The 21,308-nt window shown below is 41.4% G+C and overlaps 1 protein-coding gene across 1 annotated transcript; it reads right to left on the minus strand.

The window, feature by feature from the left end:
* Window positions 1-366: 366 nt before the first annotated feature.
* Window positions 367-20,296, minus strand: rnf139 (ring finger protein 139). The gene is made up of 6 exons (XM_050035310.1): window positions 19,742-20,296; window positions 14,959-15,614; window positions 12,350-12,497; window positions 10,885-10,991; window positions 7,031-7,282; window positions 367-4,786 (listed from the first exon to the last, which is right to left on the minus strand). The coding sequence occupies exons 1-6, from the start codon at window positions 19,902-19,904 to the stop codon at window positions 4,004-4,006; spliced, it is 2,109 nt and encodes a 702-aa protein (XP_049891267.1). The 5' UTR covers window positions 19,905-20,296; the 3' UTR covers window positions 367-4,003.
* Window positions 20,297-21,308: the final 1,012 nt, after the last annotated feature.

The following is a 21,308-nucleotide window of genomic DNA, read 5'->3' on the forward strand; positions in this document are numbered from 1 at the left end:
GGACAGTGATATCTCCAGCTGTACCCATACAACTGCAAATCTTACTAGCAAGCATGCTTCAGAACAGCTAGCAGAAGTGTGGATGTAGTAACTGTGCGCGAGGCAGTAATGAAATCTGATCACAGCTGGAGATCCATGATAGGCACAGGTGTGAACAGTGACATGTCTTGGCTGTCCTCTTGTGTGCAGATCACCGAAATCAAGTTAATACCAGATCAAAACAGGCTCTTATTCACACAAAAGGCCTCATCACTGAGTCAGGATATGACTCATACTCAAGTTCTTCCTATTTAAATATAAAGACAGTGTAGAGGAACGATGTCATAAAAATCTAGTTTTGCTCGGTCAAAAAAAAGTATCAGTAATACTGTAGGTCAGTTTTTAATCGTGCAAATACATCATAGCATGGCAATTTCAATTCATCAAATTCATTTGAGATCCAGTCCAAACTCATATCAAAGATGATTTTATTTACATAAATCTCTTTTTAAAACAAAAGTTCAAATGAACAGCTTTCACCTTTTTAAAAGCTTTCAGAACAATCAAACTAATAATCAAAGTTCTTCAGAGCACAAACAGCTTTCTCATCAGATTTGACTCCTTCTCTGTCTCATCATCAACAACTTCATGACTCCTTGCAGCTTATTGCCTGTGAGCAGAAATTATAACAGTAATGCACACCAGTTTGAGGTCAAACCCTTAAAGATGTTCAGGCTGTGGAAGTCTAAACAACGTAATACTCACAGGAGTTGTGCTTGAAAGCGTTTAATACAAATTCACGATGAAGACCTCTGTGGTCACTGAAGGATCTGTACTGTGTAAAACTGGGAAAACACAGCTCCTAAATATTTTCTGGGTCTCTCTGTTGTTCCAGTAGTTTTAAGATTTTGGATCAGTGTTCAGTAGAGCTGCAACTAATGATTTTTTTTTCCTACAAAGATTAATCTGCTGATTATTTTTCACAGTTACTCAATCACTCATTTGCTCTGTATCAAGTCAAATAATTGTGAAAAATGCTCATCTCAATTTCCCAGAGCCCAACATGATGGCCTCAGATTTTCTTGTTTAACCAACAGTCCAAAAACCAAAGACACTTCATTTACTCCCATAAATGACAAATAAACAGCAATTTCTCACATTTTAAAAGCTGAAACCAGCAAATGTTCAACATTTTTGCTTGAAAAATGACCAAATTTATCAATTCTCAAAATAGCTAGTGATTAATTTTGTTCCAATTGACTCTTCGTTGCAGCTCTAGTGTTCAGTAGGATGTCTGCTGCTAGAAAACAGAGGAACTGCTTCTTGTAGCTCAAACTTAACGATAAATATCACAGAGAGTGTGACATGACAGTGTCTGCAAATTCAGAAATAACAGAAAATGTAATTTCACATTTTCTTGCAGTTTAAGATTTTTTTAAGCCTTGAATTTCATAAATGTATTAAAAATACTCTTCCAGTGCTGCAGAGGCCCTGAGAGCAGAAACACAGTCTGAGCCCTAACAAAGCTGCAGTCATCACCATTTGATGCCCGAGCTGGACTGAATAAGAAAGCTCTCGTCTGTACCAGTGATCTGACACTAAAAGGTGCATTAACTGAATATGATGAGTCTTCTGAGAACAAAAATGACATCTGCTCCTACAACATGACTAATAACTGACACAAAACAAATGGCGGTACCTTTTTCCTTTTCAAATGAATGCAGGTAGACAAAACAAGTGGCACCTTTTCATTATGTATTTTTGTGAGGAGCATCGAGACATAATCACTTTACCTGACATACTTTTTGGAATACCAGCGCGCTTATTACAAGCAACAATTTCTGGGCTGGAAACAAGAATTTAACCAAACTAAATACTGATTCACATGAGGAGAGATGTGGAAATTTGCATTACTGAAAGAAAAAAGTAACTGAAAACAAAGTTTTATCTTATCCTAAGGGAGAAAGTGTGCACGTGTTTGTTTTATTATATGTACAATAACGTACACAAATGTAAGCAAGGTCACACAAGAGACCAGTAGTAAGTAATGACAGAGGTATATCAGTGATTACAGTAGCAAGTCACTTTTTAATCACACACACCTCCGTTTTTCTCTGGTTGGCGCAGAGTTGATAGAAAACTGCTTCACTCTTCTGCCTTCATTCATTCATTCTCTCTCTCTCTAGACACAAACACACTCTTTCAGTTCGTTAAGGAGAAAAGTGTTGAAGAGGTGTGAAACAACAAGCTGTGATCAACCTGCAGGTCAGACTCTGACAGCAGTCGAGGCTGGTTTAGTTAGAAACATTTCGATAGCAAGTATTGAGCATGCCACTGACACGTGACGAAGAAGAAAACACCGAGACTGTCAGTCAGTCGCTATGGGAAAAACAGCTGGAGGAAGTAATGACAGCAGGTATCAAACAGAAGCGCACAAAAACGTGTTCTTGAACTAAACACCTTCGAGAAACTCCCAAAACCTGACCTGCATATTGAGACCTGAACTTGTTTAATCACTACCATAGAAATAAAATGAGAGTAGAACGGACATTCCCATTCAAATCAACATAGCAGGATGGTCAGAGTGGCGATCATTTTTATGTGTACTATTGCCACTGCAACTGTTGTAGCAGGCTAACTTCCACAAAAACTGTATAAACAAACCCACTTGCAGCAAGTTTCAAACTCAGTGAGGGGAGGCTTTACAGCAATGACCAAACGAGCAGTGGAGTGGCGTCCTGTGCACTATCTCTGTTGCCTTGCAGCTAGACAGGAATCGCACATTGCTGGATCTAGCGCTACCGACTGAGAAAAGTAACCCTGTAAAGTACTTTTGCGTTAACGATATCTCCCCGTAGTTTCAGCTGGGAGATGTGTTTGAGCAGAGACTTCACTACCTTCATTGGTATCAAACAAATAAAAAAATCAACATATTAAAAAGAAAAATACAACTGTCCAAGTTTCTCTCTTTCACTGAACTAAAACTAGCTTAAAAGGAGCCGTGTGTAGGATTTATTGGCATCCTGCCATGATCAGGCTCATTCTAAGGCAACAAAAACCCAATGATTCTTCAGGTGATTATACAGTGATGAAAACATAATTATGCATATTATATTCAAATATATGCCAATATATCTCCCTAAATCCTACACACTGGACCTTTAATTGTGCTGCTAACTTAGCATCTTATTTGAAAACTTAACAGTATGCCAAAATAGACTTGACTTGACGTGTGACACACTTCACAGCCTCACTGATGTGTGTTGTCACCGTGACAACAATTGCCATTTTTAAGTCCAATGGCCGTGGCAACAGTTCATTGTCCGTTCTACTCATTCTATTTCTATGCACTGCAGCTTTGTCGTTAATAAACTAACACACTCCAGCATTTCCCCTTTAATACACTGCTGGGGAACATGAACTGCATCTTTAAGACATCTTCTAAGAACATTACATGTTGGCAGGCACACACACTATAACACATATCCTTCCACACACACAAACACTCACTGGGGTGGCACAAGTGACAAAATCTAAACAAAGTTGTGACTCAAGTGTTGTTTATTTTCATTTTTCTGCAGCTTGCTCAACAAGGCAGACCTGAGCTGTGCAGAAAAAAATTAACTTCCTGATGTGTGTCAACGTTTGAGGCATCAGGAAACAAACCGTGTGGAGACAGCTGAGCCCACAGAGCAAGATTTGGATCAGGATCTCAAATAATTCTGGGATCAAATTAATCAAATAATCTATTAAACAAATTAAAATGACAGAATGACTTTTTGGTGTACATCATGCAGCCCCGGCACACACACACTCGACACACACACAGAATGAGAGCAGCAGTTACTATTTCCATGAGCCCTTATAGAGTAAAACCCAAAATCAAACAAAAAGAAACTAACAAGAGAAAAGAGAATGACATCCCTGACATTTTTCAAATTAAGATGCTGTTGTGTTTTATTATTAATTTTTAACTTAAATATAATAAAGATTTATGTAGATTTTCTCTACAGATCTCTTCCAGTCAGTCTTCGGTAGAGTCTGTGTCATCATTGATATAGTCTTCTTCTATTGGCGTGCTGCCATTTTGAGTCCCCCACTCATCTTCGTCGTACTCTATGCTGTCGTTGTCCTCCAGAAGCTCATTGTCGAGCTCTCCGGCTCCTCCTGCAGCCTGGACGTCAGCCACCACCCTGTCGATGGGCAGCTCTGCGGCTGGCTGTCCGTGCTGGTGTTCTCCTGGTGCTGGTGGGGCTGCAGCAGCATCGTCCTGCGGCACTGCGTACCCCCCATTGTTGTTAGAAAAGGCAGCTCGGTCTCGGTTCTCATCCTCGACGTAGACTCTCTGGTGGCACATGGGGCACGTGTCCTGGATGTAGAGCCACTTCCTCAGGCACAGCGCATGGAAGTAGTGGTGGCAGGGCGTAATGCGGGCCGAGGTGGCGAATTCCTGGTAGCAGATGGCGCACACGTCCTCGATGTCCCTCAGCTGGTCCCCACGCACCTCCGGCAGAGAGTTGATCTTCTTGACGGCTGTGCGGCGGTTGATGAAGGTCTTCCAGCCATTCTTGGCCTGCAGATAAATGTTGAAGTAGGCGTGGAGGCACATCATGCAGGCACGGATCTTGCTGCCTGACTCGAACATCATGGTGTAGGCACCGTTTCCGAACATGATGACGCCGAACAGGAACTCAATGATGTTGCCTGTGGAGCGCACATAGTACACATAGTCGTCCAGCTTCTCCCACAGGACATTGGAAAAGCCATCCGCCATGAAGAGACCATAGACTGTCAGTGACACCACCACCTGGAGGGAAGAAACCGATTAGATACAGTTTATTGAAAGCTGTACCAACCAGCAACATCTGAAAGAACATTAGGATGAAGTGAACAGATGATAAAGGGCAATGCATAACATTATTGTATGATCCACAGGAAAAAGCCTGAGCCTACTGTTTTCTGTGTAAGTCACACATTAGGGTGGAAAAATTGTTTAAAACAGATTAGCAGCCCCTCCTTTAGATAGCTACACTGGCAGAGAAAAACGAGCTATAACGTGAAGGAGCAAGTAAGCTAAGGTTAGCCAGCTAGGTGTAACCAAGTTACACTACTCTACATTGACCTGGCGTTGGTTGCTTTGTGACGTTAGCTGAAAAAGTAATTTGCAGACGGCAAGCTAGCTAATTTAACAGCCAGATCAGGCCTGGAGTCTGGATGAATTAGATGATGTTTATCACTCAGGACTAGGGATGGGAATTGATAGGATTTTACTGATATTAATGCCATTATCGATTCTGCTTATCAATCCGATTCTTTATCGATTCCTTCTGTGAATTTTCTGTGTAGAAAAAGTAGACCTTACAGGTTTTTGATGTCAACAACACAAATTTTATTGAGTTTCTATTCTAAACAAGAGACTGTTTTGAGATTGAGTGCTTGTGTAAGTAAACAAATATGAAATTGGTCCACCGCTATCATCTAAAATGGAACAAATGAAAGAATATTTGTAGAGCATTTGTTTTCATCTACGCCAAATAACGTTACACGACGACAAATTCTTCAGCATGTTGGTGGTAGGGCTGCACGATATTGGGAAAAATTGACATTGCAATTTTTTTTCCCCCAGTGATATATATTGCGATTTATATATTTTTTTAGGATGCATTATTTTCCACCAGATGACTTCAGTAGCTCTACTTGGTGAGTAACAACTTACATTGTTTACACGACGGCATGTCATTTCTGTCTCTCTGTATCGCGCATATATATATATAATATATAATATAAATAATTTATTACACGGCTCTATTAAATGCTGTATTCTGATTGGTCAGTCGCGGCATTCAGCGGTCTGATATTACTGTGTAATGACCGTTGCTAGTAGCAACGGTCATTACACAGTTGCTATGTAGCCCAGCGTTGCTAGGGACGCTGTCCTGCAACACTGCAGCTGTCAAACAACTTCCGAGGGGAAAAACAAACAGAAGTGGCTGATTTTAACATTTCTTTTAACTTATTTGGAGAGTAGCTACAAGGATTTTGGGGAATGGGATGCCGCTGAAGAATAAGAATACATTCTTTGACTGACTTTCTCTGCCAAAAACAAAAGAACACGGATTTGAATACACACTCGGCAGTCATGCTTAATGACATTTTACGCGAGTTTTATGCCTCGGTTCAGTCCACTAAGCCTGGGTCGGTTTTAATGCACTTCGCGGAGGCAGACAACATTATTTATTTAACTGATAATTAGCCGTGTAATAAGCAGGATAATGTATAATGAGCCGGTGAAACGGCTGCTCGTCGGGGTTCTATTCCCCTGTCGGGAGTTATTTTCCCAGTATTCACCGGCTCATTATACATTATCCCTTACATAATATATTATATTTATTAATATTGATTTTAGGCCATACCGCCCAGCCCTAGGTGATAGTCTAACCCGTGTAACTGTAGCAACAGAAGGTTTGCTGATTCGGACGGGACGAGAGGGCAGTCCAGGATCAGACCTGGCGCTCTGGCTTAATTCAAGTTGCTACAGGGCTTTAAGTAAAGGTCTGTCTCCATTGGGCCGCCACTGTAAAATGTACGTAACAGAAGACAGCATGTGTATGTTATGGATGCTGGTAGTTTGTTGACATTAGCAGACTCAATTTTGTAGCGAATGTTAGCAACTGTAGCAGAGCTGAAGAAAGGCAAGACACTCGCGTAACGTCACATCCCTTGGATTTTCCTGGAATATCTGTCCTGAATCCTTTACGTAGAAGTCAGTCCACAGGCTGTGAGGCAACCAAAAAAGTTGGGGATGGTCTCTGTTTTTTGTTTTTGTTGAAACCTGTTCACCCATTGGCAAAAAACAAAACAATGAATAACTGTAAACAGTTACATATAGAACTTTAACAGTAGAAAAAAAGGTCAGAGCGAAGCAGTTAAAAGTCAGTCTTCTATCACAGAATATCATACACTAAACCTCACAGACTGATGAGACCTAATAGGAAGTATCCGGGTGTGCACTTCTTCAAAACAAATGTAACAGTACATTCTCATTCCTCACCTTGAGGCAGAGCTCGACGCAGAAGGCAGTGACAGCGAAGAGCCAGGTGTTGAGGGCGTAGTGGTGCCAGAGGGCGTAGCTGAGCACCACGGGGAGAACGAAGAGCGCCAGTGACACCAGCAAGACGGGGAAATGGCGGCGAAAAGAGGAGATGTGGGAGGCGCTTAGGGACATCAGGACAGGGTCGGTCATGCCGTGGATGAAGTGCAGGATGGCCGTCAGCAGAAGGCACATGTTCCGGCTCAGGCGGACCTTCAAACCAAAGTGAGAAAGGTTCTTAGTCAACGACGTACAATGCTAAAATATAACCTCTCAAAAAAGATGTTTTCCACATAATCTGTTCAAGATGCCTGCAAGTTTCATCAACTTAGACTTAACAAAGTTCAAGACTTGTTTAATGCCAATTAGAAGTCAAAATAAGACTTAAGCCAAAGTGGCATCGTGGTTACGATATCGAGGATCAAATGTGACGCCTGCCTGAATCTGAGTAATGTGTTGCATCTCTCACTCTCTGATTTCCTGTCATCTCTCAACTATGTATTCTATAATATAGGCTTAAATACGCAGTTTGTGAAGTACTGAGCAGTGTCAGACAGCAGGGATGCACTGAATGTGAAATCCTGGGCTGACAGCTATTCTTAAAATAACAATCGGGTCAGTTTTTTTGTTGTTTTTACTTATTTTGTTTTTGTTATTATTTATGCCCCTTTTTGTGTTAGGGAAGCAAAGAAATCTACACTAAAAAAAATACTCAACTGTTTTAAAGTCATTCAGTCCTTCACTACACTACACTACCAGCTCAGTGGCCTAGTGGTAGAGTGTCCACCCTGAGACTGGGAGGTCGTGGGTTGCGACATGCATGTTAAGGCCCGAACATACTCGGACGGAACATACGCGGAACAGATTCCGCGGAGGTCCGCGCGGACTCAAAGCGGACGTCCGCAAGCCCTGTGCGCGCAAAGCTCAGATTTTACGACCGCGCGGACTCCGCTCCGCACCAGTGACTGCTCGGCATGTATTTTTCACATCGCGGGGATTTTTCACGGACATTTTTACAGGAAACTACAACGCGGAAGTGCGCTCAACTATGAAAGCCCGAATGACTGCGGACATTCCTCGCGGAGTCCGCTCCGCTTATAGTACACCCGAGTATGCTTGTGTCGAGCGGGCGGAGGCGTTGATCCCCCCTCCGCTCTCTCACTAAGCAGCCTCCCTCGGTCTCCTCTCACTCAGCCTCGATCTCGTCAGCATGCTCCACACACGCGCTGTCTCCCCCCCCCACACCTTGCGATTGCATCGTCATTTAAAAAAAGACATCGTGATCGGATCGCCCATCGGCACAACCCTAATGCAGAGAACAAATTTCACACACTCAGGTGTGTGACAATCAGTGGAACTTTAACTTTAACCTTGAATGAGCAAAGTCAATCATACACCTTGACAAAACAACCTCTAAAATAACCTCTTTTCACATGAAAAACATCTTTAAAAGAAATAACGGCTTCAATAGTTTTTTATTGTGTGTGTATATATACACACATATCATGATTCCCTCTCCAATATCTTTTTATATTGCTGTGAAAACATAAACAAATTACTTCTTTTTTTAAGTTTCTGACCAAAAACTACATTCTACAAGATTACATTGAACACATCATGAGAACATTCTCTGTGCATTCCAATACCCATACTACAATACTATATAGTATGCCAGAAAAAGATTTAGTATGTCCCAATACATGTGAAAAGCAGTATGCAAAATATACCAGGATGTTCTCCTACATCCAGTCCAATTTTGCAGTGTACAAGCCAGCATGCTTTTCTGGCTATTCTGACCCACAATCCTCTGAACAGACTCACATTGACTGAGCCCCAAACAGATGACAGCTTAACAAGTCGCTGAAATCTGTCAGAAGCTGCAATGATGGATGACAGCGCAATCAAGTAACTGATAAGTAACCGATGACCAGTCAAATAGTAATAACAGGAATATTGATTGTTTAACTAAACAAAATAACTATAAATATTAAAAACATCAAAAGGACGTAAACTATAAAAATAACAATGTTATACATTTGTATGCTTTAATATGTGTTCCTGAATTTTGAAAATAAAAAATTACTTTAAAAAAAAGTCAGAGAACTGCAGATGTAATTTCACTGTCACAAATATAATATGTTAGAATCTACAATTTGTGCAGTTATAACTTTAAAGTTAAACTACAAACATTGCAAAGTAACAATGGCAGAGCTTTTCAGGTTGATCATCCCCTGCAAATTCGGTGAGTGGCGTTAGTTTTATCTCTAAGGTAATGGATATAAAAGCAAGAGGGTCAAAGTTCAGGGTGTAGGGGCATCGGTGGCTTAGTGGATTGAGCAGGCGCCCCATGTACAAGGCTGTTGCCGCAGTAACCTGGGTTCGACTCCAGCCTGTGGCCCTTTGCTGCATGTCAGTCTACCCTCTAGCATGCGATTCGGGACACACCCTATGATTTACCTTTGCCCAAAACTCATTTTAACGGAGTAGAGCTTGAACACATTATAATGTAAATCAATACAACCTCAGTTAGCAGTTAGTGTCATTAGCTGCTGACAGCTATTGTTAACTAGCTCATTATCTGGGAAACAAAAGGGTGTGTTCCTGACATGTCGATAGTAAGTTTACGGCATCACTTCATCCCGACAGCGTCCCGGGAAAGATCTCTGTACATCCCAAACATGTTCTCTACTTTGCCTGTAATGACAGGATGCCTTTAGGCCCTGATCACACAGAAAGTGTTTTAGCAGCAGGCGGCTTTTTGTAATTGTTTTAAACAAGAATGAAGCTTTTTGCTTGCTGTTTTTGCGCTGCTGGGCACCTTGTGTTTCTGTGCTCCAGACGTGTGCCGTTTTTGCTGGAGCGCTCTGAACTCCTCGAGTTGAAAAAATTTCAACTCAGTGCGGAAAAGTCCCCATGTCATCTCTTTTTTCCCATTGTCCAATCGGGTGATTTGAGAGGCGGGCCTTCTGTGGTGGTCACAACAAGTTTACAGTTGGTAAACAATGGAGGAGAAACTGGTGGTAGAGGTTGCTGGATACCCAGAGCTATACGACTTTACAAACCACAGTTTCCACCATCTCAACAGAAAACAGCAGGCGTGGAAGCATTTCAGTGCAGTACTTGAAACGGCCACCATGGAGGCGAAGTGCGGTAGTACGGTACGCCTCGCATTTTGCAACCTGCAAAATGCTTTCTGTGTGATAGGGACTTAGTCTGGAGCCCTGCTTTTTAGCTGACGCAAAATTGATGTGACACAACAGAAAAACTTTGGCTGCTGCCATCAGTGAATATCATTTTTATTTCCTGACATGCGGTGATTAAATCGGTGCATCCCTATCACACAGGTGTGCAAAATAGGCTTGACCACCTCATTCAATCTGTATAGGTAAGAACATCATGAAACAAAATACCCTGGGCAACACACACTGGGGATAATTAACAAATTGAGAAAATAATAATCAACATGGCAACACTCCAGGAAGTTACTGTTGTATAATGTCTTCAAATCAGGTATATCCAGTGGTGTAGTGGAGGGTAGCACCTCTTCTTCTTGCTGTTTACCAAATACCAACCTATCAGCCGAAAATCCATTGGAATATATAGGAGAGTACACCCACTTCCTCCTAGTCAATCTACCCACCTACCTAGTCACTTCATCAACTCACCACCTCAACTACCACTACACCACTGGGTAAATCAGAGGCTTTAGGAAGCCCTTGCTTTGGAGAGCAGGACAGATAAGTCCCACAAAAAGTCAAAATGAAAACAGTGGAGGAAAACAAGCATAATAAGTCATAAATGCTGTAATGACATACCAGGCGTTGCTCAGGGTCCAGGCTACTGAGGCCAGTCTGTAGAGCCAGGATAAAGAACAAGACAGGAGCCACAAAGCCTAAACGCTTGTCCTCCTCCTCTGTGGAACCTGAGGGGTCAAAACAAGACAACACACTAAACTCCAGCAGCATTCTCATACAGGGCTCGAAATTGTGACCAAAATTTAATCTGTGCGACCTCAAAATAGAATTTTGAAAAAGTTTGAAAAAGTTAGCAGGCTACATTGATAAAGTTCCCAGACTTCTCTCTACCTCGTGAGCTGACAGTGACCAATCAAACATGAGCTTGACTTTAATGCTAATTTTAGATTGGTTATTAGCCTCAAATCACTCCGTGACCGTGGCACTTCTGTCACTCAGAACTAACTAGAAGCCAAATCTAATTTATGCCGGAGAGAAGAGAAAATGAAGCGAACGCTGAAAGACTTTTTTAGAAGAAACACCAGTGAACCACCACTGAACTAGCCTGGCGTGTCCAGACCCAATTCGCAAAACGCGAATGGGTCTCGACACGGAGTGTACATTTCCTCTATTCCTGAGGGGCTGTATCAACGGCTGTCACTCAAAGTGCCCCTTCACGCAATTGGAAAGACGGAAAACCAATCAGAGTAAACGAAACGTGTGACGTAGGCTAGCACAACGCCACTGTAAACAGACCAGCAAGCTGTTGCGGAGATGAGCTGTGATGATGTATGGGAAAGAGTGTTGCCGTCTTTGTGTGTCTTTCCTCCTCCTCACTGTGGACTCCGAGTTGCATGGCTGTGATTCCCAGCTTGGTCGTTTCCCTGACCTGCTCCTCCATGAGAGCAACTTGCGGAGAAACAATAGTCACTGGGTTTTCTCTGAGTCCCATCTTTTTCCCAATCAACCGGGCCAGTTGGTAAATTAACTTTTACCAAACCCTGTAGGAAGGACGGCAAACACATCCTTTTTTTTTCTCAATAAAAGCTTTCAGTGCAGCCGTTTGTTCTGCTTTTAAAGAAAATGTACATTCCAGTTCGTTCAACACATTTACCATCACAGTTTCAAAATCAGTAGCCATGTTGGTTGTTTACGAAATGCATTCACTTCACTCCTTGTCCCTCCTATTCTGATGACATGCCCGCCGTAGTAAGGGTTCTCTTTCATTCACAGTGGTGTTTAGTGGTTCAGTGGCGTTTTTTCTAAAAATGTCTTTAACTGAAAAAGTTGTTAATAATAAGTGTACTATACACATATAATGTAATGTATACAGTAAAATGTCGACTTTTTGTTGCAATAAAAAAAAATCGATTAAACTGTTGGTGCTTCTAACATTAAGGTGGGTGCTCCCAAAATTTTGCTGGTGCTCCTAACTTCAAAAAGTTAGGAGCACCAGCAAAATTTTGTGCTACCATGTAAAAAAGTTAATTTCAAGCCCTGTTATAGCCAGTATGCAGATTATTAACACAGTCACAGCCAGTCATACCTATGAAGGCCAGGATGCTGAGGCCGAGGTAGTGTGCGACAGAGGAGATAACAGCGCTCATCCCCAGGACAGTGAGCGTGGAGTCACAGCCAGAGATGATCAGGTTACTGGTCAGATCCCAGAACACGTCCCAGCTCAGCAGGTAACCCTGAAAAGAGAGCAGTCACTCAGCTACATCATTACTTAGAACTCCCTTTACTCTTAACATGCAGGCACTCAGACTGTGCATGCTTTGTGGGTGTGCCTACATTTCTGAGGAATCCAAGGCACCACTGCAGCCAGGATTAATTCTGCCTCCCAAGGAGACAGATACTGACAGAAGCTGCTCCTGCAGTGTGCAGGATTTTACAGGCCTGCATTAAACAGGACTTATGCAATGTTCAACTAATTCTATTCAAGACCTTTTCAGACCTTTTTAATGCCACACAGAATGCAATGTAATATTTTTTTAACAGTTAAACTGGTCAAAGCATTATGGAAAACCAGAGGGGACAATCAGGCTGATGATAATTCAGTAACAAGATACTACCGATTTCCAACCAAATTTGTATCATCATAATGTGGGTAGTATGAGTAAATGAAGTATGTTCAGCTTCCCTCCATCCTGCCAGCACCCTGATCTCTCTGCTCACCTTCCAGCACAAATCAGACAGATTTCGTTGGCTCTACGGCTGTTGCTCAAGCTATGGATTGTTGTGTACCCCTGCCATCAGGGGCACAGAGTACAGAAGACTGAGAGAGAGTGTTGCCCCTGTCTCTCTCTCAAACTGAGAACAAATGGAAAAACTAAGCACTCCACAAGGGATGTGAGGACTATAAAATTTCACCCGAGCCTCCCTTGGCATTTGGGTGAGTAGATAATGGCTGAATTTTCATTGCTGGGTGCACTATCCCTTTAAGTTGCACAGCTGAGAGCTGGTGTTTTTCCTCTGGACACTGAGATCAGGTGATTTAACAAAATTCAGGAGGAAAACAGAATATGTGAATTGACCTATGGCTAAACCCCGCCCTCAAACGGGATGAGCCAATCACAGTGCGTATAGCCATTCCCATACACTTGGACATTCTCTGCCTGGACGTTCATTGAAATGCATTACAGAAAGTCAGTTTTGTTCGGTTTTATGAGCTTATTCTGAGATTTGAAGTTTAAAAATGGTCAAACGGTGTGCATGGGGTACATGCAACTCAGACACAAGGTATCCTGAGAGGCTGGGTGACGGAGTGTATTTTTTACCCTTTCCTAAACCACATCTCAACCGAGAAAAGTGTCTCCTTTAGATAAAGTTGTGTGGTAACATTAGACCACAACATCAACTCAACGTGAATAAGATTAACAAGGATGTCTACATCTGTTCTAAGGTAAGTCAACATCATGTTTGAGGCAACATATTGTCCCTTTGCTGGAAAGAAATATAAAGTTATCTTTAACATCTCTAGCTAACGTTAGCCTAACGTTAGCTCCTAGCTGCATTGTTCATTATGTCACCTTGTTTGCTGGGAGTTCATTGGCCTATTTTGTTATAGTTTTGTACTTTGGTGATCGTACATCATTGTTAGCTGTTGTCCAAAGGGCTCTAGTTAAACTAACGTTAACTTCTGGAGCTTAGCTTCATTAACTTTTCTGTAATCGCAGAGATAACAACGGTTGGCAAACGTTATGCTGAATGATTCAATGTAAATACTGTAGCACCAAACTAACGGAGAGACACTCTTGGTAAAGATGTTAAAAAGGCCGTTATCCTTTTCTCATATTCTGAGCCAAAAACCTTGCAGATGCAGTTTATCACGCTTACACTGGGACCTGTAAATTTTGGCTTGTAATTTAAGCTTTTCATCGACCTTCTCAACAATAAAAAAAATAAATATATCCCTCCAATGCGTAGTTTAGGCCCTTTTGGTTACTTCTCAATGACTATGTCTCTAGAAATCATCAATTGCCTCCTGGGAAATGCCATGTACTGTGACACCTACCATAGCGCCGGTCAATGAATGTTGATATTTTGTCTGAGTGAGTGGAGGGGGGCGTGGCTTAGCCATAGGTAAATTGTGTGATTTGGGGGAAGTAGATAGTGAGTCCAATTTTCTTTTATATTGTACAAACTATGATGACTTAAGAGTGTTAATGTTCTATGAAACAGCTGATCTAAAGCCTGGTTTCTAAAGCCTGGAAGAGAAGGCAAAATAAAGTTTGTTTAATTAGTATTCATCTTGATTTCTCTTTTAGAGTGCTACACAGTAAATGCATTTGTGAGTGATCTACGAACCTGGTCTTACATAGTGACGATCTGATTATGTACAATGACTTTGCTGCTTTTTTTTACATTTTCTTTCCTTTAAATGCTGCCTGAAAATATTACTCTGATTTTAAGGTGTCTTGTAAGCAAAGGCAAAGGCAAATCAAATCAAATTAAATTAAAAAAAATATTAAAATACAAAAAATATTTTTAACTAATGTTATTGTCTAAAGCAGGCAAAAAAATGTTCAAGACCATTGTAAATGAAATTCCCTCTGACACCTTTTTGGAGGAACTGAATTCAGTGCTTTCCAAGGCTTTACAGTGACCTGCAGATTTCCTAATCAAAAACACACTTACTCGTTCTAATCTCACCTGTGAATTGGAGCTTCCGTCGGTGGCACCACCTGTGGCGTCCCCGCTTTCCCTCCTCACCGCAAGCACCACGTAGACCAGAATCAGTGCCTGGGCAGTAACCCGGGTCAGCCAGAACACCCGCAAAACATCTGGGAATCTGATCCTCTTCCATGTGTCCTCTAGCAGCAACTGAAGCCCATACATCCTGTACATGTGCCGTACGAGCAGGTAGACGTACCGGCACGAGTAGTAAAACCATTTGAGCCTCATGGCCAAGCATACAGCTGTGTTGAGAGCCAGCACCAGACCCGAGAACACCGCCACCAGCTGCCTGACATCCGCAGGCAGCTCAATCATCAGCCCCCACAGAGGGATCATGATGTCCAGGACCACCAGAGCGGCAAAAACTGACTGGAGGTTGAGAAGGAACACGTAGCCGACACCAAAAACAAGCTGGACAGCGGCCATGCCCAGCCACAGCGTCGGCCCGTTTCTGGGCAGCAGTCTGAACCCCAATGCCGCTTTGTAGTAGGCGCTGTAGAAGTCTATGTGGGAGGTGGCGTAGTAGTTGATGAGGACTGCGGCCATGCCGAGGAGAACAGCAAAGAGGAGGGTGTAGAACTTAAACAAGGCTTTCTGAGAGAGCAGCAGCACCATGCTGGAGATGAGGACACCTGAGACACAAGAGAGACGCAGTCAGAAAAGACAAACATTAAAGTGATAAAAGTGTTTTCTATCACATGGACTAGAAAGTAACCATAAAATGAACTATTGCTGACTGTAGCTTGTAAGTTTGTCTGATTAGCAACTCACTAAAGTCAATCTGTTTGATAAAACAACATTATGTGTTTTGGATTTTTAGGTGAAGAATGAGAACATGGTTCTCTGAGATAGAATGACTCAAGAGTGTGAAACACAAACAAGATTAGAAGGAAAACTATCATCAGCTCACAGCGCTATGATCCTGAAAAGTCAGAGGCAACATGTAGCAGGGCAAAGCAAGGCAAACAGAAAAAGAATTAGTCATCAAACAAATCCTGTTTAACATTTTTTAAGACATAACAGCCCAGATGTTTGGTTGCAGGTCACTGTCAGGGTGTGCGGAGCAAAACACATACACAATTATCAGAAAAAACTTTTGCAGGTGCGCTTGTGACGGATGACCTGTCATGAGATTGAAAATGGAAGCACACTAAACTATACGGATAAAATAAACACCTGAGTTCTTCATGTGAGAGGAATGCTGTCCACAATACACACAATAAGAGTGTGTCGCATATAGTGCTGCACGATTAATCTATCGCAATTGCAATCGCAATGTCAGGCTGTGCGATTACATAACCGCATAAAAGGCTGCAATTTGCGATTTAATGTAAATAAATGTTAACGTGTGTGCCTGTGAATGTGACTACCTCTCCTGTAGTGTGTGGAGTTTGTTGACATCACGCTCACAAGCTATCCTGGTGTGTGCAGCACGTATGGTCAGGTGACAATACAATTATGCCATACAGTGTTGGGGAAACACTCATTTTTAACATGAAACTGCCTTAAGTGTTTTCACTAGTTTAAATCAGCTGGTCTGTTTATTTTGGAGAGTCAGAGACCTCTGTGGATAATTCAGCTCCAGGTAAAAACCCCCATGAATGTCTAGATCTCAAGTTACCAAAAAAATAAAAATAAAAAATAAAAACCCCACACATTAGCAGGAGCTAGGCTAGCAGCCCCTCCACGACAAGCCAAACAGAACACTGATTTTTTTTTTATACATGAAACAGCTTTATTCAGGGATTTTACTGGTTTAAATCACCTAGCCTGTTTATTTCTAGAGACGAGGAGACCTCTGCAGATAATTTGGCGCCCAGTAAAAACCTCCTGAACAATGAACACTGAAGGAATCCTACCCGGGAAAAACTGATCACAATGACGGCACTGCATTTTGTTATTATTTTGATTAAAAATATATATAAATTGTACGTTTAAAAGCAGCAAAACAAAACTAATTTCATCTTTTAAAAAAAAGAAAAGAAAAAAGGAAGAAGAAATGCAGTATTAAAATATAACAGGTGTTATGTAGTTTTTGCATATAATCTCAAGTCAGTATACTGGCCTGGACTGTCTCTTTACTGACTGACTCATCCCTCACGGCTGGTTGCCACCTTGACATTAGGCCCCACAAGGTCAACCTCTAACTGAAATGCTTTAGCAAAGGACAATTTTAACCCTGGATCAGCTTTGATAAGAGTCGATTGACTAAATGGACTTTAACTGAACCTAGTTGTTTAAGAACTCTTAATTTGAATATATTCAGATATTACTGTTCAGTTTTTGATTCAGTCTTGTTTCAGTTTTATTTCAGGTAAAAATTAGTTGGTTTATGTGTTGGTACTTTACATGAAAGACTCGTGGGTTTAAGCAACATGAGCCTCTTGCCTTACCTACTTAAAAAGCACCTCATTTGGCCTGTTGGCTCTCCAAACCCAGAGCTCCTGGCTAACACCAACAGGACTTTGATGGGACCTGAGCTGTTCAAAGGTCTAAACTGTACAAACGAAGAGTTATGTAACCTAGTGGTTGTTTGTCTGTGTACAGTTCTAATGACTAATCACTCCACAGAAAGAGGCTTAACCATGTTGTTTGTGAGGAGCAAAAAGCAAGGCTGTGATTAATGTAGACAAGTGTTTCAAGGCACTGAGAGGCTTAACTTCTCACTGTCAAGTGCTACAACAATAAGAAAACATTTGTTGAGAATCACATGATACAATAATATAAATGCAATTTTGTAAAAGGAAAAATGTAAAAGAAAACTCAAAGTGCATCAGACTGCAAAAATGCAAACAATTTGATATTGTGATTTCTGCCATTTTGTGAATACTCTACTAATATGAGATATCAAGATGACCATGAGGCTATCAGAGGTGAAATTATTAGTTCATTGACAGAATAGTTAATTCTAATTTATTTTAGATAAATCAGTTAAACCATTTTAAAAGCACATATTCAAAACATTCAATGGATCTCGCTTTGCAAATGTGAATATTTTCTAATTTTCTTCTGTGATAGTAAACTGAATATATTTGAGTTCTGGGCTTTTGGTCAGAAAAAAACCCAAAACATTTAAGTTAGTCAGCTTGGGCTTTGGTATTAAATTAATTACGCTGAGGACAAAGTTGCAATGACATGAGATTCTCACTGTTTGATAACTGCCTAAGAAAATATTGTGGCTTCACGGTATCACAGAATTATTATTATCATTATCATCAGTTACAATGATCCTTAAAAGAATAACAACGGAAGGTTTGCCTCTGGGTAAACAAACATTTTGATGAGACTCTCTGTCTAGTTGCATTTTTTTCAATACCATAGATAAGCAAATGTACACAGTATGTTAACTGTTAATTTTGATACCACAGTACACCTTGGAATCAGTATACTGCTGCAACCTAGTTGAGGACCTTTTTTATCCATCCATCCATTTTCATCCACTTATTCGGGGCCGGGCTGCGGGGGCAGCAGGCCAAGCAAAGCACCCCAGATGTCCCTCTCCCAAGCAACACTTTCCAGCACCTCCTGAGGGACCCCAAGGCGTTCCCAGTCCAGAAGAGATATGTAGTCCCTCCAGTGTGTTCTGGGTCTGCCCCGGGGCCTCCTAACAGTGGAACGTGCCCGAACACCTCTTACAAGAGGCGCCCACCACGAGGCATCGTGATCAGAGGCTTGAACCACCTCAACTGACCCCTTTCAACGCAAAGGAGCCGCGGCTCTACTCCAAGCTCCAACTGGATACAAGCTCCTCACCCTATCTCTAAAGGCTGAGACCAGCCACCCCTCTGAGGAAACTCATTTTGGCCACTTGTATCCGCAAGCTCATTCTTTCCATCGCTGACCAGAGTTCATGGCCATAGGTAAGGGTTGAGACATAGATGGACCAGTAAATTGAGAGCTTCGCCTTTCAGGTCAGCTCTCTCTTCACCATGATGGTCTGGCGCAGTGCCCGCATCACTGCAGAAGCCGCATCAAACTGCTGATTTGGGTTCATTTTACTGGTATCAACGTGAAAGTTTCGTTTTATTGTGAACAATACAGTTTAACAGTGTTTGCTCATTTTGTTTTTCTGTCCCTTACTGCTATAACTGTTACTGCTATTTTTTTGCTATGTTTTGCTGTTTATGCTGTTCTTTTTTATTGTTTATATTCTTATCTCATTCTTATCTATTTGAGAAACTGTGATCGTCATTTTTCATTTTGTTGATTAATCGAGAATGTAATGAAGGTAATCATTGGATGCAGCACAACACTGCAATGTTAATGTTTACATCAGTCATGCCTACACCAAGTCCTCTACAGAGTTCAGATGATGGATTGGATAAGATAACAGCTCTCTGGGAAATGTTACAATGGGTAAAGAAGCCTATTATGACAGGCAGAATGACAGGCTGCCTAAATGCCCCCCACAGTTACTTTAAGGACCTAAACAGTGGATTCTGGCGAGGATACGGAATTTGACACAACCCCTGTCATTAAAAGACCTGACGTTAGCCGGTTAGCTATAGCTAGATACCGAGTTGCTTTCCTCAGATAAGACTGAATGAGGTTTGAGGTAAACCATTCAAGCACAGTATCAGACAAATCGGGCTCGTATTGATGTTACTGCTGGTGGCTAAGTCGGCTTTAGTCAGTTTGACAGGTGACATGGCTTCACAGTGCTACGTCACGGCTAACGCAGCGTCAGTTAGCTACACGTTAACAGTAACTGACAATTTGCTGGGTGCTGTTGACTAAATTTGGACTTTAAAATACTCACCCATGACTCTGACCAGCACGTTCCCCATCGCCCCGGCCCATCCCGAACCAGGGTCGTAGTAAGAGTTAAAAATGGCGTCGATAATAAAGATACAGGGAACTCGCAGAGCCACATCAAGCACCGCTAAGGCCTGCTGGCCTAGCCGGGCTTGGGTGGACGCCATGCAGGCTTCAGAGGAGGGCTCACAGTCCTGGGGAGCCCCGGCTATTCATGCAACATTAAAATATGTTAAAGCTCCCCGGGAGCCGCCTCTCGTCTTCGGTTTCGCTTTGCCGGGGGTTTATTTGATAACTGGGAACCTGTTACCGTCCGCCGCCATGTCTGTCCATCTCAACCTCCTGTTGCTTCTTCTTCTTCTTCTTCTTCCTCCTCCTCTGTTTAATGTCGGGTTGTTCCCCTCCACAGTGTTACTGCCGCCAGTCATTCCATCTCAGTTCTCCTCGGAGTCCTGTCTCGTCTAGTATCCTCAAAAATATCAGGATATCTTTAAATTTGGTATTTCCTCTTCCTTTGGCAGAGCGCAGAAGTTACCAGGCTGTTGGTTCCGACGTAACGTGACGTAACTTGAAGCGTCAGAGGGAGTGGGAGTTACGTAACTGTTTCACAAACATTTACATTTTTTCTGAACTGTAACATAAATATAAAAACAAAAAAGAGTAACTACATATTTAGATATCTGGCAATAATATCAAAACAAACAAAAAAGGTTTTTTTCTTTGTTTTAGCATTTTGTACTTTAAATCTCTGTTGTTGAAAACTATTGTTTTTACAAATGTAAAATGGTAATATATTTTGGTAATTCATGATTTGGCTAAACGGTTTTTACAAACAGCAATAAATTTATCACATCTTTAATTCACCATAGGCTACTACTACTTATCATATTACTGTAGACTGTTCAAAGCACATCCTATGGACACATCCATTATACAGAAGACAGCAATCAACACAGTACACAATGTGGGGTACAGGAAACACATGCATACACTGTTTTTAAAGTCACATGCATTGAAATTTTTAGATCTGGTCAAATTTAAAACTGCAATAATCATGTTTACAGCGAGAAATAATTCACTTCCAGGCAACATTCAAAAAATGTTTTGTGACAGGGAGGGGATATGGAGCTACATTAGGGTCAAAAGTTTTGTACTTGAAAAAATAAAATTTGAAACTGAAAATTTTGAAAAATACAACAATGTATTCAAAATAAAAATAAGTGTATGAAACGTTTTTTCAGGTTAAATAAAATTTTGATTCACTTTGGTAGTTCTTTTGAATGAATAATTTATTTTCACTTTTCACTTCCATACATATTTTAACATTTGAGGTCTTATTTTTTTCAGTTGCATGTTTTATCTTTTCAGATTCAGATCCTATTTTTTACAGTTTCAAATCTTATTTTTTCACTTTCAAATCTTTTTTTCACTTTCAGATCTTTTTTTTTCCACTTTCAAATCTGTTTTTTGAGTTTCAGACTTTTGACCCTGATGTGGTGTGGGGGGCGTGGCATCAACTGAGAGGGGTGTGGAATCATGAGTGACAGTGCCTTCAGGGAACGTAGGAACTA

The sequence above is a fragment of the Epinephelus moara genome, chromosome 22, assembly GCF_006386435.1.
Source record: "Epinephelus moara isolate mb chromosome 22, YSFRI_EMoa_1.0, whole genome shotgun sequence".
NCBI lineage: Eukaryota > Metazoa > Chordata > Actinopteri > Perciformes > Serranidae > Epinephelus > Epinephelus moara.

What these genes read in the sequence shown, in the direction of transcription:
- rnf139 (XM_050035310.1), bottom strand. Translation starts at nt 19,904, where the DNA reads ATGGCGTCCACCCAAGCCCGGCTAGGCCAGCAGGCCTTAGCGGTGCTT. An exon ending in CGTGCTGGTCAGAGTCATGG is followed by an intron (nt 15,615 to 19,741) that starts GTGAGTATTTTA and finishes CTTGTGTCTCAG; the next exon opens with GTGTCCTCATCTCCAGCATG. An exon ending in GCGTCGAGCTCTGCCTCAAG is followed by an intron (nt 4,787 to 7,030) that starts GTGAGGAATGAG and finishes TCTTCCCTCCAG; the next exon opens with GTGGTGGTGTCACTGACAGT.